The sequence below is a fragment of the Ambystoma mexicanum genome, chromosome 6q, assembly GCF_040938575.1.
Source record: "Ambystoma mexicanum isolate Mex_15411 chromosome 6q, UKY_AmexF1_1, whole genome shotgun sequence".
Classification (NCBI taxonomy): Eukaryota; Metazoa; Chordata; class Amphibia; order Caudata; family Ambystomatidae; genus Ambystoma; species Ambystoma mexicanum.
Genome location: NC_090937.1, coordinates 1,152,567,801 through 1,152,591,804, shown reverse-complemented (window position 1 = coordinate 1,152,591,804; position 24,004 = coordinate 1,152,567,801). Strand labels below are relative to the sequence as shown.

Here is a 24,004-nt window from a genome sequence, read left to right as displayed (position 1 = left end):
ATGCAATTTCCCACTGCCTGGAGCCAGATTTTAGTGGCGTATCAAGATTTAAGTTAACCCTAAAGCGCCCATGGAGACAAGAAGACGGTCCTCCATGGGTGGCATAGTGCATGTTTAAAGGATGGTGAGCTTTTCGCTGGGCACTTTTGGGGTATATATTAGTAAGGTGGACAGAGAGATGGTATTGACCGTTGTAAACATGTACAGCCGTCTTCTAATTCACAAGACGTCAACTGATGTCATGTTTAGATTTTGTTATGATACATCATTTTGACAGCATTCTCCTGGCTCTCTCTTTCACGGAAGATGTGTAAGGTTTTGTGGTGGGGGAACAGGAGGAAGATGCGAAAATGTTTTTTTTAAATCCTTCGTTTAATTACTAAATATCACATAACAATGCGCACAAATCACCTTTAAACGCAAACCCATATACCCAAAGATCCGTAACGTTTCCCGCGCAGAGTTATTAAAAATGAACACGAAAAAGTGTTCTGTTCGAATGTGTATTGGGCTAGTGTTATAATAAACCAAACCGTTCACGCGACACGAGTTTACACCAACACCGATTGATATTTCCATTCTTTTATTTTCCGCATTTTTTCCCAAAAAATTAAGTTGAACGCAAATGTACACGGTTTAAATAGTTGTGCGCATAATGTATGGCGACATAATAAATATAAGCTACGCTAACATTTGCCAACCCTATCCTCAACCTACACTTCAAATTCCTACATGAGAAGTAAGTACGGATTTGCCAAACCACAACTTGTTAAACAGTGAGTGATACTTTAGTTTTTGCCAGCTTTCATTAAACGAGTAATTCACTTCTGATAAGACAGCCCTCTGCCTCACACTCACAAATAAAATCATTAATAGGCATTTTGCAATCTGCACACTGACTACACTCCAAAGATCCCCTCTCACCCGCCCGCCCCTTCAGCAATCAATCAAATGGATACATTTCGGTCTCCTGTGCCCAGCTGTGGGCATGAGCTGGCGCGAGCCTCGGCATTTTGTACCGTACCTGCGCTGAGCTCCAGGGTGCCCTCTCTGGCTGCTTTCTGGCTGGCCCTGCTCGCTGTGGCCAGGTGCCCGTTCCTCTGGTGACACTGGGAGGAGGAGGAGGAGGGGGAGGTGGTGTGCGAGGCTGTCCTGCTGGACCTGTTCTGGTAGGAGCTGTGCGCTCCCTGGTACTGCTGGCGCTCACTGTTGTTGCTGATGGAGGAGGTCGGGTAATGCTGGTAGTGCTGTTGCTCATTCCGCGCGGAAGAGCATCCCAGCCTGGGCATAGGCACCATGGTGGGTCTATCGTACCTCCTGCTGGGGGACCTCTTGCAGGGGAATGTCTTCAGGAGGCTGTAGGGGCTCCTCTGCCTGTAAATCTTCTGGAGGCAGGGCCCCTCCTCTGCCTGCTGCTGCATGTTCCCGTCCATGGCTCGGTGGCTCCCTTCTCGGGCTGGACTCCAGGCTGCTGCACTGGGTTTAGCTGTGCAGGGGTGCCGCTTGATTGACAGCCGCTTTCGCCAATGCCTGCAGGGAGAAGAGAAGTCAAGAAGCAAGTGTTTAGTGTAATCTCTGCTAATGATAACCGGGGGAAGGGGCGGGACCTACCGCTGTTGAGCGCCTGGGGTGATGCCTGCTGCTGTGTCTGCTGAGCCAGAAAGGAGGTAACTGCAGGGGGCGCAGCGGGAAGGAGATCCCAGTTTCCGGTTGCTAGCCAGGTCAAGCGGCAACTCAGGACATCTTCCCTTTATAATTCATTTCCTAGGTACGGTGTACTGTGATTACTCGAATCCCCTTGGCAGCCAAAGGGAACACGGCAGTGTGTCTGGTTCACACTGAACTGAACTTCAATGTGTCTCAGGACAATGGTACACGCCTCCGTTTTACGTGTTTGTGTTTTGACTAGTGGGTGCGTAAAATGGGCTTCATCAATGCCATACTTGCCAACATTCTGTGACCAAACAGATGTAGGATTTTTCAAGTTTCAAAAATAATACTTAGCATAACAACATCACATGAAATTACAAAACATACATTGTTGGCACCACTGGAGCATTCTAAAATGCACAACCCATCAAACAGCACAACATGGAAAGATGTTAAAATGTTTAAAATGTATAATTCTGAATGGTAAGCTAACACCACATTCAATTACCTAACTTCACAAAGATAATAACACAGAGCTGGCAGGCAACGTTGGCCACTGCTCTGTGGCAGCAGCCCAGGCAGTACATATTTATTCCTGCAGTGCAGGTTGAACACAGAACAGCATGGAGATTGATACCGCCTCTCTCTGATAGGCAGATGCTGTGTGATGGTGGTATGCTCTGCCACTTGTCTTCTCTGGTGGTTCACCTAAGGTCTGTCCCAGCAAGAGTGCAGGGCAGAGTCATGCAGCTGTCAGGTGAGTGGGTTGATGTGAGCCCATCACTCAAATGTATCACTTACCCGCTCACCGCACAGACAGATTAATTACCTTGGAGTCAAATAAATTACCTGCCACTGTAAAAAGCAGTAGGATCTGTCACCCAAATCTGTAGGCGGTAGGACTGCTTAAAAAGCAGTAGCCTACTGCCTAAATCAGTAGGGCTGGCAAGTATGCAATGCTGCGCGACTGCAGTTGAGGGTTACATCTGTAAAAGATAAATTACGGGTACAATCCTTGAATTGGAAGGCGCTAAAACGCTGTGAAGTAATATATAATGGGAGGCAGCGACTAACAAATGACCCACAAGGCCACCAAAGAAGGGTGAATGGGAGAACATCAGCAAGGTGGGTCTTGTAGTGTCAGCGCTCTCCCTATCAAGTAATTCAACAAATTCAATGCTAGTCCCAATACAAAATCAGTATCCCATTAAGTAGGAAGTCTTTTAATAGTTTGGTCAGTACAGCCGTCACGTGTTTCGATCACCACTTGATCGTCTCCAAGGCTGTTATTCCACAAACATTTTAAAAATAACGATAAGCAAAGGTCCCAAATCATCATGTGTTGTCCACACATGATGGTTAAAAAGAAAAGTAAATAATTTAAACAGAAAAGACGTTCCCCAGGTGTAGGTAACCCAAAAATTAACATCAAAATAGCAATTACAGAAATTACATACCCATTGTTGTCACATGGAATAGGGATCTAGGGTAGCGGGAAAAGGAAACAATGCGAAGTCATTGTTCATATTACAGATACCATGAAACATGTCTAAAATACATCAATCATCAGTTCAAGTCAATAAGCCAAAATAGTTTAAACTAAAGAATGTTTTGGGGAATCAATGCCTGATTATGCAGCACATAAGGTGGAAAAGGCAGGTGCCCAACCTTACCCAAGCACACCCATGCATCTTGAAAATACGTCATTAAAGAATAAAGTGTAAAGTTTCACGATGCCAAGAATTTCCGTACGTGTGTGTCATTAACTTAAGACAAGCCTGAAATCCTGTAGTCACCACAATCACCAGCATCCAAAAGGTGCGTCAAGGCAAAATGGTCATTATAGGTAGAAGCTTACCATGATGATAGATTATGACCATCTCTGAAAAACAATAGTATATATTTGTGTTCGAGTTCAAATGATGAGAGAATCAGTAATAGAGCTCACATATAGAGATGACTCGAGAAAGATATTAATCACATACCAGGTTTTTAGGTTTGCATAACCCAATTATACAGTTGCAGCTGATGGGAGAAGCTTTTCCAAAGGTACCATATCCTCATGTTAGCAGCGAATAGCACATTTAGAGCTGTATGAGTAAAACATGGATCAAATGTCACTAGCTTGCTGGGCCACAGCCCCAAAAGAAAAATAACCTCCTAAGAGTCATTCCCAATAATAAGCGATACAGAGACATTCTTACCTAATTAACGTGATATCTTGTCATTCAGAAGCCAAAGTATACGGGTCAAGTACCTCGTGCTCTATTTACGGGATTAATCCCTGATAAAAGAGCGACATTCACATTATAGCTATCTACTAAAATCATACACTTGAGAGATAATCTGCAGTAGTAAACTCCAAAGAATAAAAGTTTAAATGGTATGATTACCTGCGCATTGTCAATGAGCAGCCTGTCACCAGCGGCGTGTTCGCGAAAGCGGGCCGACACCAGAGACACTTCTTCTTCTTCTTCTTGATTATCGGATGCATGGGCGGACCCACGCAGGCGCTTCCCCATCCTAAAGGATGATGTGCACCAGACCCACCATTCAATACTTAGCTTACATGAACTCACAACTCCTCCCACCGCCCCGTTTGCCGTCACACTATTCCTCCTCCTGCCTCTCTCCCCGTCACCTCCCAGCAAAATCTTCCCACTCAGCTCAGCCACACCCAGCGCAGACAATCGAACCCTCATCAATTCTCTCTCCTCAACATGTCTCTCACACCTAAGCAGAAAATGTCCCAGAGTCTCAGGCACCCCACACACCGCACAATCCCTCGACTCACGCTTCCCCACTTGAAACAGACAATCATTCACCAGAGACACTAAAATAGTGTTGCATGGTCATAGTGCGTGTGGCGTCACGTGTCCCGTGACAAACCGGTACGCGCGGCGTCACACGTAACTTGACTCCGAAGTTTATTCTGGAATACATTGCATATCCTCGAAACTGTTTCAAAGAGGGATGCTGTTATAATGTAGAATGTTAATGTACATAGATCTACTTCGGAGCGTCCTTGTATGGTTCTGATCCTTCTTGTATGGTTCTGGTTAGAACCATACAAGAAGATGCCTGCATGAAGATGGTTGGCTGTTGGGGACTTCCTCCCGTTAAACGATATTTGATTACAATTTACTACGTCTGAGCTTCATTACGACAGATGCGCAGGATATTCTGTCTGTTCCCCCTCGACGCTAAAATATAAACAATAACAGTGAAGGTAGCCTATTTTAGCACATTTATTTATTTCATTTATTGGTAGCACCCAGACCCGGAGGTATCACGGCACTAAAAGCAGTATAAAGATGCCAACTATCACATACATCATGTTATTTTTCATAGTTTTTCTTTCTCCATCCTAAAATATCACATCCTTATGCAAGGCAGTGTGCACATTTAATTCTACCACGTCTACCTCTTGGCTGGTCTCGAATGTTGACATGCACGTTAACAATATCTGAAGATCAGACACTATCTGGTCTCCCATAAAACACGCCATGCATGCCAGATTTCCAAAGGAGAGTGTAAAACGGGGGCATACACGCAGGGGAGGACTGGCAACATTGGTCCTAGGGGGCACGTTTACGTTTCTGGCCCATAGTGCAGGCCAAAGCCCACAGTGTACCAGCCCCAACTTCCAGAATAAGTAATCTCAATACCAACTCGCTCCCTCCCACACATTCTCAAGTACATATAGTAGCCATTATTGACATTACGTTTCTTTTATGTAACATATTTTTAAGTTTTGTTGCTGGTTTGTTAGAGACCCGCTCCCCTGGGAATTCTCCCACTTACCAATCACAACATTATTTCACCAGTATAATATAATTGGTAAAATGCAAAAGCTGGGAGTAGAGCCCAGTATTCAATGTATTACAGTATGCAATTTTACAGCATGCTCCTTCTCCTCCCATCTCATCTCATCTCATCTTTAGTTTGAGAACAATTTAAATAGGTGTTTGCTCTCAAAGTCAAACATGAGTTAGTATGGCAAAAGACCCATACCTGGCTTACTGCCTTCCCAGCCCACAACACAAAACCCATACCTGCACCGCGTGTACCTGCCCCCCCAACATAAGACCCTGAATTGTCATATTGCCTCCTCACCAGCATGCTTAACACATTGTTAACATTAAATAGTAGCACTGTAGAGTATAAACCCATTTGAGTGAGGCTTTCTCTATAGATAGTTAAGGAAAATAAGTCACAGTGATAAAAAGTGATTGGCTCAGGATCACATAACGTATGAATTGTGGAAGGTGGGCATTTGAGCCCTATCTTCCTGGTTCCACAGGTTCCAATTCAGAAAGCAGGTTAGACTTCAACCTCTCATTTCTGAAAAGTTGTTATTCAAGGGGTAAACTAGTGTATTGTATAATAAATGTGTTTTTCAAAGCACCAAAGTATCTGCCAGAGGAAAAGCCGATTAATCGCCTGTATCCTGAGGCAAATACATCTAAGAAATATACTAAGATTATAATAACAATTTAGTATAATTATAATTTTATTCTCTACACTTGTGTGTGCTTTCAAAGCATCAAGTCACATGATAAAGCAACCTGAAAAAATATACGTAGTCATTGAAGCATATGTTCATAAAGCAAGTATGTTTCTCTTAGAAAAAGAAAGGGGGCAAACCAGTCCCACAAACAGGTGCAGTGGCCTGCAGGTCAGGCAGACCTCAGCAATAGTCAACTTTCTGACCTACCGTTCCAGATGTGTACCTCAGTCTCATTTACCCTTATTTTCCTTAGCCATCATCCTCAAGTGTCATTCCCTTGCAAGACATTCCCACTGCCTCATTTCTTCTTACAATTAACTTTCAGAACTCTGTTCCCCTTTTGCTCCATCCATTAACTAGTAATTCAACCGCCATGTGAGGAAGCCGTACCTTGGAGGAGCTCCGTGTAATACGCCCAATGATCCGCCGCTAACTCAAGATAAATAGTTCAAAAACGCTTGAAAACAGTCTCATCGGACCGTGAATGCCTGGGGAACTTGCAGCTGTGACTAGGAGCGGCTCCGTACCCTTATTCCGACGCTGCGACGCATGAGAGGGGAGAGACGCCGACGCCGCAAAATGGCGGCCGCATAGATGTCCGCCGCCCTGTGGAAACCAGCGGCCTGAATCGAGCCGAGCCCAGGGAGCCCGGCCCTTGCCGCGAGGTGCGGGTGACCAGCGACCGGCACTGGCGCGCTGAGGAGGCGGGCCGGCGCCCCGGTGTACCCGGTCGGCAGAACAGAGGGAGGAGCGTGGACCCAGCCCGGCGCTCCCCCGATCACCCAGCGCCCCGGGACGGGGCTCCGGGAGGCATTTCGGAGCGACCGCGAGGCCGCGAGGCCTGGAGGCGGAGGACCAGCTGAGCGCCGCGGCCCCACAACAAGATCCCTGGCCGACAGCGGGAGGAGTCAAGGAAGAAACAGCGACTGAAGTAGGGCGGTAAGGAGTCGGTGGGGGGGAACAGAGATCTCTATCCCCCCAGCTTCCAAAACCGAGGGCCTGGCACCAGGAGGCGGAGCGGTGCGCTGGTGTGGGATGCCAGCGGGGGCCAGCGTGGTGGGCCCCAGAGTAAACAGTGGCCTACACAGGGTGGGGGCTCCTCCAGTGACCCCCAGTGACCGGAGTGTCCAGTGAAACGAAATTGATCGTGAACCCCCGGGGTGCCGAACCTGGGGCGCCCTGGCTGTAGCGGAGGACAAGACACAGCGACACACCATACCCCAGATAAGACACCAGCGGAACTAGGCATCGCGGGCCCGTTTCCCCCGGACTCATTAACCCCTGAACGGCTTCTGCCAGCCCTAACGCCCCGGCTTTGCCTCTGACCACCCCTGGCAATACACTCGGACATACAACGCAGCGCTGCGCTCCCAAGAGACAGACCACCCTGACTACCACCCAGGGCCAACAGAGCACACGGCAGGTCGCCACACCACTTAAACCATGTCGGCTAAAAACGCCAAAGGCAAACATAGACAGACCACTATGGAATCCTTTGCCGCCTCTGGGGCACCCGGCCCGGACGCCACCCACGCCAGCAATGAGGCACCAAATGCAGACGCGCCTGAACCATCGAATTCGCAACTTCTGGAGGCCATCATGACACTCCAGAATACCATGGAAAATAAGATAGACGCTGTGGCCATAGACTTGAATCTGCTACGTCAAGATGTGCGATCCATTGCCAACAGAACAGACACCCTAGAAACCCAAATAAAGGAACACTATGAGTCCAAAGCGAAGCTCTCAAAGGAAGTGGACGTCCTAGTACAGAAGGTAAAGAACCTCGAAGATAGAGCCGAGGAGGCAGAGGGAAGGGCCCGCAGGAGTAACATCAGAATCATCGGCCTACCCGAGGGAATCGAAGGCAATGACCCCACGAACTACGTCGAGGACCTACTTATACACGAGATTGGCGCGGGGAAGCTGTCTCAAGGCTTTACTATTGAGAGAGCCCACCGTTCCCTGGCCAGACGGCCGCCACCTGGAAATCCGCCCAGGCCTATAATAGCCAAAGTACTGAATTATAAAGACAGGGAAGCAATCCTGGCCTTCTCCAGGCTGGGCGGTTCCATACAGAGAGACTCCGCCAAGGTCACCATTTACCCCGACTATACCCTTCAGGTCCAGAGAAGCACGGCTATGTTCAACCACACCAAAGCCAGACTAAAAAAGGCATGATTGCGATACATGCTACTATACCCGGCCAGATTAAAGGTCCTTCACAACAACAAGGCCCACTTATTCGATACTCCCGCTGAAGCGACTGAATGGATGGACAGAGCACAGATCCCAGACTGGGAACCGAAACAGCACAAGCCTAAACCGCCCGTCCCATGAGACCGCTCATACTATCCCCAAGCAACATCCACCACATGCTCAGTACTACTAGATAAAGAGCGGCAACCCAGATGCAACCGGAGCCACACTGACCATGGAAGTACTTCACACTTGGTACAATCAGGAGGTGAAGCCACACCCGCCCTAGAACTATCTCTTTTTTTTGGGTAATTACCCGCCCGTAGGGCACCTAGGGACTTAGGTCGATGGGGCAGAAACGGGAATTCAGAACGGGGGATACCCCGCTAGACGAGTTATGTTACAAGTTCAGTTAACGGTTAATGTTTATGGAAACAAGGAAGTTCAAGACCAACGAACACACCGCAAACCACTGAAACACCCGAAAATGTCAATGGAACTGATCAGATTCACTCGCCACAGGATAGGCCGCCGAACCAAGAGCCAGACACCGCTGGGCAGCCCACCCAGGTACTCTCACCCACACCACATTCATGGCTAATGCGATTAGAATAATGACATGGAATGTTAGAGGGTTGAACAGTTATATTAAGCAACACAGAGTCTACACCTTCCTTAAACGCCACAAGATAGGCATTGCCTTATTACAAGAGACCCACCTGAACGCACGGAAATTAGCAGCGCTGGCCGGGGTGTGGAGGGGAATCCTAATAGGCACCAAGTATTCCTGCTTCGCCAGGGGGGTGCTAATCTGGATAGCCCCTGACATGCCCATCAAGGTGACGCACACTAACATCGACGATGAAGGTAGAATGGTCCAGATACGTTGCACTATAGAAGGCAAGGAACTATGCTTGGTCAACACTTATGCCCCCAACCACGACGCCACTGTCTTCTTTAAGTCATTGTATACCCGATTGAGCCCAAGCCGAAATGGCACGGTCATATGGGGGGGGGGATCACAATTGTACTTTAGAGCCACGCATGGATAGATCAGACGGTAAACATTCTCAGCCCTCCCCGCCTGCAAAAATATTAAAGGCCCTTACACAACAATATGCCCTATGCGACCTCTGGAGAGCACAGCACCCCGAGAGTAGAGCCTACTCCTTTTTCTCACCACCACATGCAGTACACACTAGAATAGATAGCATACTGGTTAGTGATGAACACTTAGACGCGTTTGAAGACACTCAATACCTGGCTAGAGTGCTGTCGGACCACTCCCCTCTGATGACCACATGGTCCCTAACTGCACCCAGACCCCCCATAACCACATGGAGGCTCCGGAGTGAAGCGTTACTAGACAAGGCATTCTGTGAACAGATAGGGCAATGCACATCCGCCTACTGGCAAATAAATATAGACAGTGTCCAGCATATCAGCACTGCGTGGGAGGCATACAAAGTAGTGATAAGGGGGGACATGATAGCTGCCGCAGGGGGCGCCCGAAAATCCATCACTTCCCAATTGACGCATGCAGAAGACGAGCTACAACACCTAGAGGCTGCGGCCTCATCGGACCCTGCCCAAATATGCAGAGTAGTTGAACTAAAGCAGGCTTGCCTACTGCACTGGGAGGCGCTCGGGAGGCTCAGCTATGCCAAGCACATTGAAAGAAGCCATGCTCTAGGCGACAAACCTGGGAAGTTGCTAGCGTGGCTATATAAACGAGAGGCCCCTAGACAACCCATCTGCCAAATCTGGGATGCAGCAGGGCTAGAAACATACTCACAAATAGATATCAACCGCACTTTTGCAGAATACTACCAGAAGCTATACACTGACCCCTCACCCTCCACTGACATGGCAATAGAGGATGTGTTAGACATCATTAGGCTACCACACCTGGAAGAACAAATGGCAGAGTCCCTGGAAGGCCCTGTCACCCCTGAGGAGGTAGCGTCCGCCATCAGATCGCTGCCCTCCGGGAAAGCACCGGGACCAGACGGACTCCCAGGAGAGTTCTATAAGACCTACGAAGATACACTGGCCCCGTTAATGTCCCAGGTGTTCAATGAGGCGTATGAATTAGGCTACCTCCCGGACACCATGAGAGAAGCAACCATCATCCCACTGCTAAAGCCCAACAAGGATGCCACAGACTGTGGGTCATACAGGCCCTTGTCCCTATTAAACGTGGACAGTAAGATTCTGACGGCAATATTAGCCACGAGGTTGCGCAGAGCCATCCCGATCCTGATCCACCAAGACCAGACAGGGTACGTGCCGGGCAGAACCATCACGGAAAACCTGCGCAAACTACACCATGTCATTTACAGTACCGAGGGTAGACAAGAGAAATGCGCAGTAGCGTCTCTGGACGCCTCAAAAGCGTTCGACTCGGTTCGCTGGAGGTGGCTCCTAGCTGCCTTGTCCAAAATGGGGATGGGGCCTAGCTTTATTAAATGGGTCACACTCATTTACACTAACCCAGAGGCCAGAGTGCGCACCAACAAAACATATTCGGACCAATGGAGGTTATCCCGAGGTACTAGACAAGGTTGCCCCCTGTCCCCCATGCTATACATCCTCGCCGTCGAACCCGTAGCAGCATACCTCAGACAGGAATATGGAGACGTAGGCATTGAGATAGACGGTGTATCCCATTTGCTCTCTATGTACGCAGACGATATGCTCCTCTATATGAGGAACCCTGAACACACACTACCCTACATTCTAGAGACCCTGGAGGGGTTTCACAGAGTCACTGGCATCCGCATCAACCATAGCAAATCCTGCTTGTTCCCCCTGGCGGCCTTGAGCGAGCTTGCAGCCGACAAGCTCCCTACATTAGAATTGAAATGGGAACCCACCTCCTTTAAATACCTGGGCATAGTGATCCACAGAGACCCTAAGACGGAACACATCCTTAACACAGTCAGGGCAAAGGAAGGCCTAGCGAAATCAATGAACTTTTGGGGCAGGCTGCCGCTTTCGGTGGCTGGAAGGGTGGGGCTGCTCAAGATGGTAGCATTACCTAGGCTTCTTTACCATTTTATCAACGTGCCATACAACATCCCACACCAATTCTTTAACGACCTACATAAGCTCTGCAGAAAATTCCTGTGGCAAGAAGGAAGGCACAGAGTGGCCCTGGACACGATGCAAAGACCCTATGACAAGGGAGGCCTGAGGGTCCCCAACCTCGAACTTTACTATTTGGCCGGACAGCTAAAACATGTGATCCAGTGGATGGCGGATGACGCTTCTACAGACACCCGCCTGCTGCAGCCAAGCATCGCCCAATCGCTACTGAGAGACCTGCTGTGGGTCGAGCCATGTCAAAAACACCAATACCCATACTTAGTCCAACTGGGAACTCAGATTTGGAAAAGAGCCAGTAAATCCATGAGCCTCAAAGACCCCTACTCTCCACAGATCCCGATAGCCGCACTCATGGTAAACAGGCCGGGGAGTCGGAAAATAATAAGAGACACATGGAAGCAGTGCGGCATCGCCACCCTGGGGGACCTAGTGGATGACCAGGGCATCCTGACATTTGCTGAACTGCAGGAAATCTCTGGATTACACACGGGCCAATTCCTTCTGCACAATGCTGTAGCGAAGAGGGTTGCTGCCCGCTGGCCATCCGTAGAAAACTTGGACACAGGACATGAAAGGATCGAGAGCCTGCTGGCGGCGGCGGAAGGGGGCCACGAGACCTCCAGGGTTTACGAAACGTTGCTAGACAGCACTACCCGGCACAGCCTCAAGTGCAAGGAAAAGTGGGAAATGGAACTTGGACAGCAATTTGAAGAAGCTGAGTGGGAATCCATTACAAGATACCACAAAAAGGTATCTAGAAACGCTAGATTTCAACTTATACAGTTTTACATAACAAACAGAGCATACCTCACCCCGGCAATCATTTCCAGATTCAACAATGCCAACAGCAGGGGATGCCCCAAATGTAACGAACCCCACGCAGATATGACCCACATGTTCTGGGGGTGCCCCGCAATACAAACCTTCTGGACACTAATCAAAACCAAAGTGGCTGAAGCGGACGTCACCCTGGAGGTGCATACGCCCACAGCATGCATTCTAGGAAGATACCCCAGGAACCGGAAGAACAAGCCACTGAATAAGCTAAAAGACCTAATGTACATTCTTGCAAAGCGACGCATCGCCATGTGTTGGAAACGCCCCCAGGCCCCGTGTTTAGTAACATGGTGGGAAGATCTCCGGAGATGGACACAGGCCGAAACAGGGGCCTGGGAGAAGGCCCGAAGCCAGCAAAGACTGGACACCTCTGACGACCTACTCCAATGGGTGGAGCGCACGGTGACGCTATTCAGCCCCAAGATGGTGGACTCAGCGAGTGAAAGTACGATCACTGTAGAATAAAGCGGAATGGACCTTGCGGTGCGGAGCGAAATGGTCTTACAAGTTGGGAGGGAGGGAGGGACGGAGGTGCGGGGCGGGGGGGGAGTTCATAAGGGGTTGTATGCGGCCAATTCAAGGCCCTGCTGTTGGTATGTTTATGTTTAACTTAAATGTAATAAATAAATTTAAAAAAAAAAAAAACTAGTAATTCAATCCCCATCCCTTACCTTGCATGCACCACCTTCCCTTGCCCACACTGCTCAGTCACAAGTTCCTTGCCACTCACACCCCGTTAATTGCCCATCACACCAAGCTCATTCTGATGCCCTTGCTTACAGTTAGATAGTAGACCACCTTGATTTGCCAGTCAGCCTCTGCCAGACATGATAAGAAGCCATGGTTGGGGTCTTGCTGGTAAGCTGGGCTATGCGGTCTGCACTTGGATAATGCAGAGCGAAAGACAGCAAGGAGACGCAGATTTCTTTGTGCTCCCATGTTGCACTTTCATGGAAAGTCGGCTGCATATTTCACCTCAGTAAAGTAGAGAGAACTGAAAGAGAAATACACCTTGGACCTGGTGATGTAGAGAGAGAAAGAGAGATTGAACATATGTATGTGTGTTTTCAAATAATGTGGATTGTGTGTTTATGTGTGTTTCAGTTTCTGTGACTCGGTTAATGTGTTTCAGTGTATTTGTGACAGTGTAAAATATAGGTGGAAGGATGTATCTGTGTTCATGTGACTTTGTATCTATATACCTGAATCTGGTGTTGATTTGTATGTGTCTTTTGTTGGTCACATAAGAGTGTCTGGACAAGACAATGAAAAATGATCACAGGCTTAAGGGGTCATTCAGAGTTGAGCGGTAAAACTAACATTGTCAGTATCTGGCAAATATTGTTGATTGTACCATCCACCCAAAGGGTTTGATCAAATACCATCAGTCGTTTTCCATGAGAATACCGGCGGGGGTATTTTAGGCAGACTTTTTGCATAAAATTAACCCATTTTTGCTTCCACCTTGAATGTGGAGGTAAAAGTCCAAACTGGCCACGCATTTTTAGTCTTTCTTTTTACTGTACAGAACGGAAGCAGAGGTGCTTCCCTTAAATACAGCGAAAAAGGTTTATACAAATGGCCATGCTGAGGCGATTAAAAGGTGGGCATATCTGATTGCCTCCTCTTACCACCTAGGGCCACCTTTTGTGCTTAAATAAAATCACCAATTATGATATGAGCCACAACTGCACATAATCAATTTCTCCCTTCACATTGATGCCGAAAATAATTGTTAAAAAACCTTTTTACATTACCGCCATCACATTTCTGAAATAGCACTGGAAGAAAGGGCAGATTTCCAGAAATACCACTGCCGGAGCTGGTAACATTCTTCAGCGGTATTAAAGAATCATCCCAACTCTGATTGACACCCCTTACTTTGTAGTTTTCTAATAATTAATACCTGAATATTACAACTTTCTATGTGTGTTTTTCAACTGTGTCCAAAAGTAAGTATCACAAACAGTAAAACAGCCATTTCTAAAACCACTATCTAAGTAACATCCTTGGGTGCTATTCAGGGTGCTATTAAACTCTTTTTGCATGAACACACTGGTGATCAAGAAATTCACCAAAACATAGGATAAGTATTTGTACAGAAACAAACCGAGGACAAACTCTGAAAAGATATGGACGCTTACTTCCTTAGCAAGTAGGAGTCGTGATAAGCTGCAGTGGATTGTAACAGACCCATTTTGTATGGGGAGCAGTGGTGCCAACATTACCATCCAGGGTCACAGAATCTGTTATTTAAATGCATGCATTGTCACTGGGCGGTATGAACATGCCCCTGCTGCCTAGACTCCTCTCCATCTCACTCACTGTGGAGGCCCATGTTTGGGGGCCATCCAGGGAAATATACACCATTGCTGCAATCAAGATGAATGCCTTGCCCCATTTACACAGAATCTGAGCAGGCTTTGCAGCACTCTGTCCCTTTGTGGCAGGCTAGATTCTAAAGGATTTCATCTTTTTTGATTATTTTTTAATATTTTGAAGCTCTTGCCCAGGGGGCAACAGCCCAGCCAGCTTGGGGGAAATTGCCCCTTTGCCCCCCTTGCCAGTACGCCCCTGCATGCACGTATGTACACCACCCTTTTGCACTCCACTATGCAAATTAAATAAACGTTACTTGCCATTTACACATGGCAGGCGGGGTGTTTACCATAGCTCTCAACCCTTTGTGTCACAGGGGCAGATGAAAACACCCAATTCACAGGGTAATTCATGGAATAAATGTACACCGAAAAGGGGAGCACAAGCGTAAAAAACGCAGCGCACGTGTGCTAAAGTCGCGCACACAGCCGTTAGTCGATTCATGGAATGCGCTGCGCGTGTAAACCCTGGGATGTGCGCCAAATCCGTGGGTGGCGCACGCGGGCGCACATGTCACCAAACGTTGTGCGCGAAGCGCACAGGGAAAGCGCACAACGTGTAGCGCACACAAGAAAAGTGGGCGGAACACGGGGCGTAACATGTGGAATGGGGAACAACGCGTGAAAATATGGGCGTTATGGGGGAAGTAAGGGAGGTAAATGCTCGCAACGCCCACACGCGCGCTAACAACATGTATTCATGGAATCGAACAGGGGAAACCCGTGCGCCAAAAAAGACGTGCTAATCCGGAAATATGTACGCCAGCAGGAAGCAGGCGTAAGCGGCCCCACGCAGAATAAAAGTGCATGCAAACAACAAACAAGCTCATACGCTACGATGAATATACTGTTCCTCGCAGCCGTTGTCATGGGACACCGCAGGAGGAGGAGGATAGCCAAGCCCCGCATTTATTTACCCAGGACCAGCCTTTTCGGGATGCCTGATGACCAGGTATATGGGAGGAACAGGTTTCCACCACTAATAATCCTAGAAGTGGTCAGGGAGTGGGAAGATGACCTCACATCACCCACCCTGTGCTCCCAAGCACTGAGCCCCTTGGAAAAGGTGCTCCATGTACTGCACTTCTTGGCTACTGGGTCGTTTCAGCGGGCAAGTGCCACAGTTGGGGGTGTCTCACAGGCCACGCAGTCACGCTGCCTACACCAGGTGTTGGCGATCATGACTGCACACCCCTCAGTCCGCAGGCATGCATGCCATATACATGCCCAGAAAACCCGCAGAAAGGCAGGCAGTCGTCCAGGACTTTTACGGGGTGGCACACTTCCTCAAAGTGCTAGGTGCCATTGATTGCACCCATGTGGCTCTACGTCCTCCCAGGGCCACTGAGCACATCTTTCGAAACCGCAAGCACTGGCATTCCATCAACGTGCAGGTTGTATGTGATGCGAAGGGAATCATCACCTCAGTATATGCCAACTATCCGGGGGCCAGCCATGATAGTTTCATATTCCGAATGTCACCCCTAAACCGGGACCTGAAAGCTGGGAGGCATGGCGACACATGGCTAATTGGTGAGTATAAATGCCTCTGCACATGCATGCATGTCAGACACTGAGAAATGTGAAAATGCCACTAATGACAACCATTATCACCTCCCCAGGGGACAGTGCCTACCCTCTGAGCACCTACATGATGATGCCAATACGGAACTCCACCACACCACCAGAGGTAAGATACAACACAGCCCATATTGCAACCCGGAGCATAGTGGAGCGCACATTCGGAGTGCTGAAGTCACACTTTCGCTCCCTTGACCGCTCTGGTGGGCAGCTGCTATATGCGCCCCCAGTAGTGTGCAGGATCATAGTGGCAGCATGTGTCCTGCACAACGTTGCAACCCGGCTGGCCGTGCCGGTGGACATGGTGGTGCCCTCACATCCCCAACCATATGCACAGCCGCTGCGCATGGGAGGTGAAAGGGCACATGGTGACGCAGCCCGTACCCAGCTTGTAGAAAATGTCTTCACCTAAAATCCCACCCCTGCGGAACGCACACAGGCCTAGCACATACCAGCTGACAATTTATGATGATGACAAAAGGGACAGTCAACTGTCACAACCATACCACCCTGAGATTGTTCACCTGGAAGTGCTACATCGTGTGCATCCCTAGCTACTTAAACACACCCAATGCTGTGTCAGTAAAAGGCACACATTCATGCAGCATGAATGACTACCCCCTTGCAAAACACTACATCCAAATAATGCCATGTCACCCAACTCCTCCCTAACCACATCTCAGCTACCCAACACACCATGGCATGCAATGTGAAAGCAACCAAATTAATGCACAACATATGACACAAGTGTCACAAAATGCACCGTCCCAAATGGAAACAGGCCAGAGACAATTTCCTCTCACTAATGAAAAAAAACAGCACACATGAACAAATACTTAACAGCAACACAACACATCAGTACAGGATCCAACAGTGGCAACAAATGACAGAAAAAAATGAAAGTAGTGCAAGTGTCACAACCTGACAAAGGCAGCACATCGACCCCTTCCAACTGCAGTGTGTTGCTGGTAGCCAAATCTGGCAGTGTACTGCATACAACATGAACTGCATCTGCAATGGAGATGGGCTCCTTAAGACATGAAGAAGTTACATGCATATATGCAAAAGTCCTGTATGTAAAACCATATGATATGACATTTATAACGCGCCTATACACAAGTGTTTCAAATCCACCATGCAGTGGAGAAATGAACACCAATCCCCACTAGGGATGTATACACAGTTTGGACTACAGACTGCCCACACAACTTATGGGAGCCCAATGCCTCTGTGTAAGTTACTGTCACTTGGTCACACCCTTTGCAAGCCCATGGAAAGGGGAAGCAGGAGGGGCTTGTGTGTCAGGAACCCACGTTTCTAACCCAAAGACAGGACACGCCTGCATTTGCCCAGTTGGAATACACAGTGGATGCCTACGGGAGCCACACAAAGCAACACACTGTAACATGAATTCACAATCTGAAAGAAAATGGTTATGAACAAAAAAGTAAAAGCAAATTAAAGGAAAAGAAAAAGAAAATGTAAAGTAAACCAAATAAATGAAATAATAAACAAAAAATCAGAATACAATTTAAATTGAAAAAATGTATGAAAATTAAAATAACAAACTACAAATGAAATAAATTGAAAATAATAAATAGAAAAAAGAAGATTAAAAAAACATAATAAATTAATTAAATACTACTTTCATTTTGCAATTTGGAGTGAAATTTGAAAAAACCAAAAGAATTAATAAAAAAAAAATCAAAAATGCCATGTGTCGACCAGGGGGGGTGAGGCCACCCAGGAGGGAGGAGGTACAGGGTGCACCCCAACAGCCACATGCATGGATGTTGAGAAAAAAAAGAAACACCCTCCATGGGCTCATGGCCTGCACGGCTACCCTAGAGTGGGAGAACTGCCGTCGCTGTCATCACCCTCTGGTGGTACATCAGAAGGTGCACGTGATATGGGAGGCAGACCATGAAAAGCCCTGGCATGCTCCTCCATGGCAACAAGCATGCAGGTCTGAAAGGTTTGGTTCTGCAGGATGATGGTACAGAGATCCCCATGCAGCACCTCACGGGTAGCACGCATTTCTGATTGCATGGCCTCGCGTGATACCCAGATCTCCTCACGGGTTGCCTGGAGCTCAGCTGAGAGTGTGCGTGTTAGCTGCTCCAGCTGCTGTTCTGACCTTGTACTCTGGGACACCTCAAGTGCACCCAGAGTATCTCTGAGGGACCTGTGTTCTAACCTCAGAGCATTCCTGTGGGCCTGTGACTCTGCAGAAATGGCTGTGCGCAGAGTCTCCAGTCCAGCCCGTCGGTCCCTGTTGGACGCCAACATGTCCTCCCTGTGTGAGCGGCACATGGACTCTGTTGCCTGCTGCTGGAGCTCCACCTGCCTTTCAGGGGGGAGAATGGAAGTGGCCACCCTATCCATGGCCTGAGCCATCATCTCATATGATGCCCCCTGTTGTTCTGTAATAGTATATATGGAGTTCTCCCACACAGTATTGCCTGGTGGCACACGGCCACCGTGCTGGCAGGCACCACACCTGTTTGGGGCAAGGTGATGTGCACCTTGCTGTGCTGGCACTGCCTGAAGCTGCAGGACTGCATTCCTCCTTTGATCTGCTGGCCCAGGAACAGGAGCAAATATAGTGGGGTGTGACCCTGCATCCGTAACCGCCACAGGCGGACTTTCCAACACTGAATGGCCCATAGCGGGGTCTACCCCCAGTGCAGGTGGGTTGGACAGAACAGCATCCCTGCCAGAAACACTCACCTGCGACGGGACAATTGTCTCAATGTCAGATTCAGCACCTGAGCTGTAGAGGTCTGTGGAGGTGTACCCAGTGACACCCGTGGACAAGATGGTCTGTAGGAGTAATGGATTTTCACCCACCACCACCCCACGGCCTCTACTGGTGCCTGGTTGTGTCTGTGAGTACTCCTGCCTCTGCGCCATCTCCTCCTCCTCAACAGCATCTAGTGCCTCATCACCTGCAAAAACATAAAAGAAAAGTAATGAAGACAGGCATTAGCAGCATAGCCCACACACATAGGCATCACGAGGTACACATCGAATACATAAATGACACATGTCACACATGACAATAACTTTGGCATGCATGCACCAGCAATGAAGTGGAAGGGGAGCCTAAAAGCAGCCACTGAGGACTCCAAGATGTGAAAGCAACACATGTTCTGCATGCTGCATAGCACCGGCATCAGACATTAGCCTGTGAGTGGCATGGACATTCCACATACATGACACATGCCAGACACATGCCAGCCCACAGATGGCATGTAGCATAGCCATGGCAGATTTGACAAGGACACACAGATGGTAGCAAATCAGTACTGTCACCCATCCATGTGAGATGAACATCATGAAATAGAATATGCAAAACACGCATGTGCCACACGCTGCAACAAAGCCACTGTTCACTAATGCAGTGATGGGAGGCACATGGATACATCAATGGTTGGTCACTTGGACATGACAGAACACAATTGCCATGTGGAACATTCATACAGGGCCCCGAAGTGATTGTGTGCAGGGCATGTGCAGGTGCACAATACTCAATCAGCCTGATTGATTAAATAATTCCCATAATCAGCAAAGAAATGTGGGCCTTTGTGGGGTGTAATCTGTGTCTGAAGTATGTTACATTTGGGGCAGAACGGCACAAAAATGTGTGGTAAACATGCAAATGATTTCATCAATCAGGCAGAATTAACAGGATAACAGTTTGAACAATGTTGTGGCATGATGTTTCTCACCAACTAGGATGAGGATAAGGAGGTGACCAGGACTGGTATTCACAGGGTTTGATTGAAGAGCTCGGATGGGGCCTCCAACCGAGCCTCCTCTCTGTGAGGGTATAGATCTTTAAAATGATATGACCCTCTACTGATTAAAACAGTACAAGAGCCCGATCACCCAAAAGAGCGGGGAGCACACACCGTCACTATTTTACCAGCTGTAAAAATAAAGAAGAAGAGATGAGTTTTATGATTGCAGACCGGGGATGGATTTTCCTACCTAAAGACAATATCGCTGTCAAGACTATTCAAGGAACTATGACAATGGGTTGGAATAGGAAAGAAACACTCCTTACCACTAGTAGAGTTGGGATCAATCCAAGGTGAACAAAAACGGCAGTATAAAATAATAAACGGGAATGTTAGTGAGGGTTCTAACCCGAACGGCACGAGGAGCGCACTAGGTCCGGGTTGGTGCACACTCTGCGCAGCGTCCCCCTGTGCACTTGTTGAAGAAAGGTAAACGCAATCCCCAATGTCCAATAGATCCGAAGTGATAGAAATGTCAATGAATCCCAGATGGTAAATTCCCAGATGGTAAGTTCCACAGAGGTAGTTTGAGATCCTGTTAGATGTGCTGTTCGGGGCTAGTAGCAAGGGCCAGTGTAATGACAGAAGGCAGGTGTGGTGTGAATGGAAAACTTATAAGCAACCGCAGTAACAAGGCTTGCAAAAGGGAGAGCAATCCGAAATGCACGGGCACTTTCCTTCTTTTTTACAGGCTAAAATAGCAGTGATAAATGTTAGGTGAATCACTCAAAGAAGGCTGGAAAGGGTCCTGTTAACGTGCGGGCGGCAGTAGTACAGATTCGTGAGGCAAGGCAGTCCGTGAAAACAAGATATAGGTCCCGGTACACTAACCTGGCAGTAAAGTACAAAGTAGTAGACAAGACGGTCCGTTAGGCAGGCAAAGATCAAGAAATCCAGATTTCCAAGAAAGGACGAAGACGAAACTTCAAAGGCGCCAGCATCTTCAATCAGAAGCAGCGAGCCAAATGAAAAGACTGCTTTTACCCGAAAGTGAAAGCAAAACGTCAGAGCATGGTGATTGGAGGCGCAGGACACATGATAGTGCAGTGGAGCATCATGGTACTCGTAGTTTGTTCGATGCCTGCCGCAATCTCCATTGTAAAAGGAACGGGGGAATGAAGCGCCGCACACCATAAGGAAGGAAAACAGGTTTGCGCGTACCCTTTAAAAAACAAGCCCGTCTTCTGGAAGGATGTGCACGGCGGGATGTAACAGTATCCACCCCCAAAAACGGCGCCAACCCCCTACGGGCATGGAAACGGCGCAAAAGGGCAGGCGCATGTATATTGCACAAAGGCTCCCAAGACCGGTCCTCGGGACCATAGCCCTTCCAATCAACAAGGTAGAAGGGACGACCCCTGCGCAGACGATAATCCAGTATGCCAGCCACCTCATATTCCAGGTCACCATCCACGTGCACCGGAGATGGACGAGCCGGCAGCCTGGTGGAGGCAATACAAGGTTTCAGCAGACTCACATGAAACACGGGATGCACTTTCCACGAAGAAGGCAAAGAAAGACGTACCGCTGCAGGGTTGTTCACGGCCGTTACCGGATAGGGACCCACAAATTTCGGAAGGAGCGCACGTTTGCCAGGTATGTTCAGATTGCGCGTGGAGAGCCATACCTTCATGCCTACCGTATAATCGGGTGCAGGGATCCGATGCTTATCGGCATAGAATTTGGCCCGTCTCTGAGCCTTCAGTAGGTGTCCATGAACAGAGTCATGCACAGTCTGCATGTTCCGGACGCAATCCAGAGCTGCCGGGTTATCAATGGGAAGAGCCGGATCCAGAGGCAAGGAACGAGGGTGTTGCCCGTATAAAGCAAAGAAGGGAGAAACACCAGAAGATGAGTGTAAGGAATTGTTGTATGCAAATTCAACCGGTGGGAGCATCACCAACCAATCCGACTGGAACTGAAGACAGAGACACCTGAGATATTGTTCCATGGTGGCGTTAACCCTCTCTGTCTGGCCATCCGTTTGTGGATGAAAGGCCGAGCTGAAACGGTCCTCGATCTGAAGTGACGCCGTTAAGGCTCTCCAGAAACGTGACGTAAATTGGGACCCACGGTCTGAAACGATGATAGAAGGAAGGCCAAAGAACCTAAAAACGTTCTTAAGAAAGAGGGACGCCAATGCTGGGGCAGACGGGAGACCGATACAGGGAACAAATAAGGCCAGCTTCGTGAACTAATCGACCACAACCCAGATGGTGTTGAAGCCGTTCACAGGAGGTAAGTCCACTACAAAGTCCATGGATACCATATACCACGGCTTATGTGGCACAGGGAGCGGTTGTAGGAGACCCATGGGCTTGGACCGAGTAGTTTTGCATTGGGAGCAGACTGAACAGGAGGCAAGGTAGTCAATGACATCTTTAGACATCGAGGGCCACCAAGCCCAATGGCGAATAGCCTCCAAAGTCTTCTGTTGACCGGGATGAGCTGCCGAAATCGAGTCGTGTGACCAGGTTAAAGCACGAAGACGTGCTTCTCCGGGAGCTAAGTATAGCCGACCCTGGATGTAAGGCAACCCCTGAACAATGTCAAGATTGAGGTCGAGGCATTCCTTTTTATGAGTGGCAACCCATTCCGTAACTATGGAACGCAAAGACGGATGTGGGGTGCATCCGCAGACCAGCCTGCAGGGTAAAACCAAAGGTCGGTCAAGAACGGTACTCTGAGGATCTTGAGGCAGGCGAGACAAGGCGTCAGCACATGTATTGAGACGTGCCGGACGATAGGTGATAGTGAAGTTGAACTGTGAAAAGAAGAGGTGCCAGCGGGCCTGACGAGCAGTGAGACATTTCATAGATTTGAAAGCCAACAGACTGCGATGATCTGAGAAAACCGTAACAGGATGCTGTGCCCCCAGCAAATGATGTCTACATTCTGAAAAACCCTCCTTGATGGCCAACAATTCCCTTTCCGTAATGGGGTTATTCTTCTCATAGGGAGTGAGTTTCCTAGAGGAAAAAGCTATAGGGTGTATTTCACCAGAATCAGGACAACGCTGAGATAAGACGGCCCCAACAGCGGATCCCGAAGCATCCGCTTCCACCAAGTATGGTAACAGTGGATTAGGGTGCTGTAGTACCGGGGCAGAGGAGAAGGCCTCTTTTAGAGCATCAAATGCCTCTTGTGCCTCAGGAGTCCAAAGGAAGGGTTGCTTGGAACTAGTCAATGCTGTCAAAGGAGCTGAGATGGAGGAGAAGGAGTGTATGAAACGTCTATAGAAATTTGAGAAGCCCAAGAACGACTGAAGTGTTTTGACTGAGGTGGGAATAGGCCATTCTAAGACTGCCTTAACTTTCAAACGGCTCATTCTGATACCCTGATTAGTGAGATCATAACCAAGGAATTCGACCTCAGTAGTATTGAAGACACATTTCTCGGCTTTAACAAATAAATGGTTCTCTCGCAGTCTCTGCAGAACAAAAAGCACATGTTCCTTATGTGCCTGCCTAGATGAAGAGTATATCAGGATATCATCCAGGTAGACTACTACGAACTGGTCCAAACAGTCACAGAAGATATCGTTCATAAAGGCCTGAAACGTGGCCGGAGCATTGCATATCCCAAAGGGCATGACAAGATACTCGAATAATCCGTACCGGATTTTGAACGCCGTCTTCCATTCGTCCCCCTTGCGTATACGTACAAGATTGTACGCTCCCCTCAGATCCAGTTTGGTAAATATAACAGAAGTACCTAATTGATCCAGAAGAACAGAGATTAGCGGAAGGGGGTACTGTTTTTTTTACTGGGACCGGATTTAAGGCCCTATAGTCAATGCAAGGGCGAAGATCACCCTCCTTCTTAGGAACGAAGAAGAGCGGGGAGGCTGCAGGGGACCTGGACGGCCTGATGAACCCGTTGCTCAAGGCTTTCTCAATATAGTCTTTTAATATTTTATCCTCTGGTAACGTAAGGGA

General features: G+C 48.3%; 1 protein-coding gene across 2 annotated transcripts in view; it reads right to left on the bottom strand.

Annotated features, from left to right (window-relative positions):
• Positions 1–1,593, bottom strand: part of BEND4 (BEN domain containing 4) — a 489,416-nt gene extending 487,823 nt beyond the window's left edge. The window contains exon 1 of one of the 2 annotated variants that reach the window (XM_069631743.1): positions 1,025–1,593. In XM_069631743.1, the coding sequence (XP_069487844.1) occupies positions 1,025–1,433 (409 nt within the window). In that variant the 5' untranslated portion in view covers positions 1,434–1,593. The remainder of the gene's footprint in view (positions 1–1,024) is intronic. The other variant, XM_069631744.1, reaches the window with a different exon arrangement.
• Positions 1,594–24,004: the final 22,411 nt, after the last annotated feature.